Source organism: Myotis lucifugus, unplaced genomic scaffold (assembly GCF_000147115.1).
Source record: "Myotis lucifugus unplaced genomic scaffold, Myoluc2.0 scaffold_313, whole genome shotgun sequence".
Taxonomy (NCBI): domain Eukaryota; kingdom Metazoa; phylum Chordata; class Mammalia; order Chiroptera; family Vespertilionidae; genus Myotis; species Myotis lucifugus.
In genome coordinates this window covers 859,132-865,120 of record NW_005871361.1, presented here as the reverse complement: position 1 = coordinate 865,120, position 5,989 = coordinate 859,132, and the positions used below count along the sequence as shown (strand labels likewise).

The window sequence follows — 5,989 nt, the reverse complement described above, 5'->3', positions numbered from 1 at the left end:
TCTACTAGTAATCTACTCTGTTCTAGGTTCTATCTGTGTATATTTAATCCTTACAACACGGTTAAAAAGGAAGATATTCCTGTTTTACAGATAAGGAAATTGAGGCTCAACATTAAGTACCAGAGCCTTGATTTGGACCTTGCTCAGTCTGTCTCCAAGGCCTGTGCTCCTTCCACCTAAGCATGTGGCCACGAGACCTGGGACTAGAGCTATTTCACTGAAGAAGTGATTTGTGATAGGCTCAGGTGACCGAAGAGACATATTCCAGAGCTGAGAAACATCGATTCCTAGGAAGTCCAAGGGGACCTCTCAGAAGTCAGATTAAGAAGCCAGGATGAGCCCTGGCTGGTCTGGCTCAGCTGGTTAGAGCATTGTCCTGATACACCAGGTTCAATCCCTGGTCAGGGTACACACTAGAATCAACAAATGAATGCACAAATAAGTGGAACAACAAATTGATATTCCCTTCCTCTCTCTCTCTCTCTCTCTCTCTCTCTCTCTCTCAAAAAAGAAAGAAAATAAAACAGGATTATGGCTTGAACAGGATTATGGCTTGAGTTCCTCACATGGCCAGTGTGTCTGAGTTCCCATTCTTGGACTCACTCTTCTCCATTGCTATCACATTCATAACCCCCTTTCCGTAGGTCTCCAAAGTGGATATCCTGGTTGTGATGGATGCAGTGACCTTGAGAGCTGCTGTGAAATCCACACCCAAGCCTTGTCCACTGTGAATGGACTGATCCCCAGTTTGTAACAGACAAAGCTTACTTTTTCTTTTGGATTAAGTAGTGCATCCTGGGTAAGGAAGGGTGCACAACCCCCATCTGCAGCACTGCAGGCCCAAGGATGCTCTGCTACACCTTGTTTCTTGGTTTTCAGATGCCCCCTTGTGACTTACTGTGAGAAGTGCCTCTGTTTCTCAAGCTGACAATGGCATCAGCTATGGAGCAAGGACTCTGTACCAAGCACAGTCCTCACAATAGCCTTGTAAAGTAAGGTTTATTTTAAACAATGTGGATATATTTTATATTTTTTTCTAATTTAATTTATATTTTGAAATAATTTCAAACTTACAAATAAGTTGCAAGAATAGTACAAAGGATTCTAATCACCCAGATCTCCCAGTATTTAACTTTTTATTGTTTACTTTATCACTCTCCCCTCCCCCCTTCTTTCTCTTTCTGGCTTGTGAGTGCACTGCTGCCCTCAAGGAGATGAAGCAGAACGTCCCACTCTTTTTTAAAAAAGTATATTATATTGATCTTTTACAGAGAGGAAGGGAGAGGGATAGAGAGTCAGAAACATCGATGAGAGAGAAACATCTATCAGCTGCCTCCTGCACACTCCCTACTGGGGATGTGCCCGCAACCAAGGCACATACCCTTGGCCAGAATCGAACCCGGGACCCTTGAGTCCGCAGGCCGACGCTCTATCCACTGAGCCAGACCGGTTAGGGCAGAACGTCCCACTCTTTAGGGGTGGGCCTCAAAATGACTTCCCACCAAAACGTACAACCCAGAAAGGGGGAAACGAAGTGACTTTACAGTGGAAAAACCTGGCAAACACTGTCTCAGCAGGTGATCAAGGTCAGCATCACCAGTGATAGGTCATATTGGTGGGAATACCTTTGATCTGATGTGATGAGAATGGCACTCTGGTCTTCCTTCCAAAACCCACAACCCCCAGTCTAATCATAAAAAACAAACAAAACATCAAATCCTAATTGAGAGACATTCCAAAATAACCAGTACTCCTTAAATTGTCAAAGTCATTAAAAACAAAGTTTGAGAAACAGTTGTGGTCAAGAGGAGCCTAAGGAGACATGACAACTAAATGTAATGCGGGATCCTAGATGGGATCTTGGAACAGCAAGAAGACATTAAGTTAAAAACTAGGAAATCTGAATAAAGAATGAACTGATATAAATGACATGTCAAAATTGGTTATTATTTGTGACAAATGTACAAAGAACTTGTAAGATGTTAACAATGGGGGAAACTGAGTGTGGGGTATTTGAGAACTCTACTATCTTCACAGCTTGTCTGAAAATCTAAAACTTTTCTAAAATAAAAATTTATTTTAAAAAACAGCAAAATGCATTTGTTATGAGAAATTTTAAATTAAAACTAATTGCTACTTTCTTAACCCTCGGGTTTCTGAGTTGAGTGATCTTTATCAGGGTCACAGAATCAGCCCCAGTTCTCTCAGTTCTTGCATTCACTCTTCCATAAGACAGAGCTGGGAAGGTGGTTTGCTTAGGCAGGAAGGACTCTAACTCCCAGAGTGCACCTGTGCGGTTGCCAGGAGCAACCAAGGAATGCAGACTAACAGCCCGGCTAGAGTCAGGGCTATTGAGGACTGCGGGCCAGCCAGCCATGGGCCAGGATTATTACGCTATACTCCATGTCACTCGCAATGCAGAGGATGCCCAGATCAAGAAGGCGTAAGTTGGGACAGAAGCTGGGTTATATGCTGGGGCAGGCCCCATCTTCTCTTTCAAATAGATTTTTCCTGCACAGCTTTGGGCAAGCGAAGTAAACCTTGTTTCTTCTCGTGCTCCTTGCACACTTATAGCCTGGCTTTGGGCTGCGTCAGGGTTCCCAGTCCATCATCCTTTACCCTCCATGCCCTGTCTTCCCCTCTTAGGTGCCCTGGTTTTCCTAACTATGAAATGGGGACAAAGGAGACATTTGAATTTTATTCTGAATAATATGGAGAACTAAAGGATTGAGAACAGAACAGTGATCTGGCCAGAAGGATGTGTTACAAGTTTTACTTTGGCTGTCACATGGGTTTTACTGTTGAATAAACTGCATCAAGTTTGGGGGCGTTATGGTCTATTTCTAAGAAAGTCTAGGACAGGAGTTAGCACATTTTTCTGGAAAAAAAAAACTTGGACAAATAATTATTGAGCAACTACTTAATGAGTTAAGAGATATAAGCATGACTCAGAGATGCAGCTTAATTTTGTGGGTGAATACAGATGTTGAATAAGTCACAAGTGTGATGAGTGTTACAAAAGGGGAAGTGCAGGGTGCTGTGGAAGCTTATACTGGAAGGAGAGAGACCCCTTCAGAGGATGTAATGATAAGGCAAAAGCTGAAGCGTGAAGTCGGGCAGGGGGCTGTCCAGAGGGGAGAGAATGGACTTGACAATTACTTGGCTAATTAGAGGGTAAAAAAAAAGGAAGGAATCTAGGATAATTGGATCAATTAAGGTTGGGTAGTGATACTACTACATTTATGGAATTGTACAGGTGTTGTTCTGAGAACCTTCCATCATTATTTCACTTAATCATCCTACAACCCTGGGAGGCAGGTGCCATTATTATCCCAAGGTCACATGCCTAGAAACAGCAGAGCCCGCACTCAGACACCAGGCCTGCTACCGTGGGCCAGGTCCATTAGGCATCTAAGTGACGTAAGTGGAGAGAGGCTACAGTATGGCTGGAGAAACAAGACACAAACTCATGAAACAAAGAACAATTCAGGACAGTGTGTCATGTCACTGTTCGGAGCAGCTCACTGGCCTTTGGGGCCCGTCTAGGGACATATCATGCGGAGGGAGGGCAGTTGGAATCCAGAACGATGAGCCCAACTTAAGCATTGGAAAGATTTAGGTCTGAGTCCAGGTTCTCCTACCTGCTAGCTGTGTGACATGGGCAAGTTACTTAACCTCTCTGAGCCTCAGTTCTCCCATCTCTCCCTAAGAAGGGGAGGAGGGTTGTCATGGTACTAAAATGGGATTATATGAGATAATGAACATGAATATGCCAGCAATCATTTGCATCTGAAACCATGTATTTAGTGATTAAAAGAACTGCATATGTTTCAAACAACGGCGCTTAACCCTTCTCCCCTGCAACAGCTCTTAAGGGCTGAGTCACATGTATAACACACTCTCCCATAGGAGTACCTAGATTTTGCCACCACCCCCCAATTTAAACTTATATAACAATGATTCATAATCAGTCACCAGTGAACCTTTTCAGTGTCACTCATTCACTGTAGGTTGCCACAGCGGCACTGTGACTCCACCCCGTCTCCCACTCAGGAAAGCAGGTGAATGAGAGTAGGTGATACTACTGTGGAGATCATCTTAAAGCCACTCACGTTTACATGAAAAACTGAACTCTTCTCAAATCTCTTTACTCTTACTCACTGATAGAATTTACTTGCAAATCTCCTCAGAACTGACTGCAACCTCTGTAATGGAGAGGGCTGCTTTAGAAGTCTCAGATGGGTCATGACAATTATCTTTAAGTCTCTCGAGGTAGACAGAGCAGATTCTCTGCACGACCTCCAAGGGCTGAGCCAGGACCCTCATGGATGAAGAGGTAGGGTCCCAGGACAGCAAACCCAGCTCAGTAAGAGTTACTGTTGCCTGTAATTCGGAGCCGTCTCAGATTATAGGCAACAGCAACTGGAGACGGTGAAAGCACCTGACCTGCGCGGAGTGCCGCTCTGTACCAGGCCCTTTGACACCTTATTTTTTTTTTTAATATATGTTATTGATTTTTTACAGAGAGGAAGGGAGAGGGATAGAGAGTTAGAAACATCGACCAGCTGCCTCCTGCACACCTCCTACTGGGAATGTGCCCGCAACCAAGGTACATGCCCTTGACCGGAATCGAACCTGGGACCCTTGAGTCCGCAGGCCGACGCTCTATCCACTGAGCCAAACCGGTTTGGCGACACCTTATTTTATCTACTCGTCCCAAGAGGCCTGTGTGTCCGTTCAGACACCAAGACAGGATTAGAGGTGTAAAAAATGTATTGGGGAAACACTTAGGGTAAAGGGGGAGCAGGACTGTCTAGGTTTGACACCTGTGGAAGGAGAGAGGGCAGGAAGGTTTGGGAAAGGAAGGCTGCAGCCTGGTCTGCAGAAAACCTCAGCCAGGCTGATGAGGAGGCCTCAAGCAGCAGAGGTTGTGTGATGAGGAGCCCTGTGTCCTTCAGGGTTGGGCCAGCACTAATATCCCCAGCATCTTTATCCATTGGCTGGGAGCAGCTGGGGTTGGGTGGGGGTATAGGATCAGCACAAAGACCTGGGTAGGGGCAGCCGCTGGGCTGTCAGTCAGCTGTGCTCCCTACACTGGGTTCTCTTCAAGGGGGTCTGAACAGTGTGCTTCCCTGGCCACCGCAGCCCTGATTTACAGCTGGGCACACCAAAGCTCTAAGAGGCCCCCAGGCAGTAGAAAGCTGAGCCAGCTCTGAACCAGTTCTGCTAGGACTTGTTCTAACCCTCCTTCCTCTAGGTACCGGAAACTTGCCCTGAAGAACCACCCACTGAAGTCCACGGAGCCAGCCTCAGTGGAGATATTCAAGCAAATAGCGGAGGCCTACGACGTGCTGAGCGACCGTGAGTGACTGGGGCTGAGCCTGGAGGAGTGACTCCAGGACATCTCCTCTGCCCCACCTCGCCATTAAGATCATTCCTTAAGTTTCTGAATGTTGGGCTTTCTGAGGAGCCTCAGCATACAGTAAGCAGGATCTAAATAAACTAAGAAAGAAAAGAATGAAGAATTGCCTTTCTCAGGAGACACAAGCTAAGGTGGAGGAGGTGGCATGGAGAACCCCCAGATCAAGCTGATGAGCTCACCCGGTCTCATCAGAGCAAGAGGTGGGGCAGGACTCCCCACATCCCCCACACCCGACTGTCCCTTACAGGGATGGAGAGAGCTTGATGCTTGCTGCCAAGGGAAGGAGGCCAAGGCTGAGGCCCCGGTTATCCTTCCCAGATTTACTAAGTAGCTACGTCTCCGTTTCCCTGAGTACAGCATAAAGGGCAGAGCGCGCCCAGCTGGCATGGCTCAGTGGTTGAGCATCAGCCTATGAACTAGGAGGTCATGGTTCAATTCCCAGTCAGGACATACGTCTAGGTTGCAGGCTCAATCCCCAGTAGGTTTCTCTCTCATCATTGATGCTTCTATCTCTCTCTCTCCCTCTCCCTTCCTCTCTGAAATCAGTAAAAAAAAAAAAAAAAAAAT

The 5,989-nt window shown here is 46.1% G+C and overlaps 1 protein-coding gene across 1 annotated transcript in view; it reads left to right on the top strand.

The window, feature by feature from the left end:
- The first annotated feature begins 1,339 nt into the window (after positions 1–1,339).
- DNAJB13 (DnaJ heat shock protein family (Hsp40) member B13) overlaps positions 1,340–5,989 on the top strand; it is an 11,666-nt gene continuing 7,016 nt past the window's right edge. The window contains exons 1-2 of the mRNA XM_006100457.3: positions 1,340–2,443; positions 5,258–5,361. Coding sequence (XP_006100519.1) covers positions 2,376–2,443; positions 5,258–5,361 — 172 coding nt within the window. The 5' untranslated portion in view covers positions 1,340–2,375. The remainder of the gene's footprint in view (positions 2,444–5,257; positions 5,362–5,989) is intronic.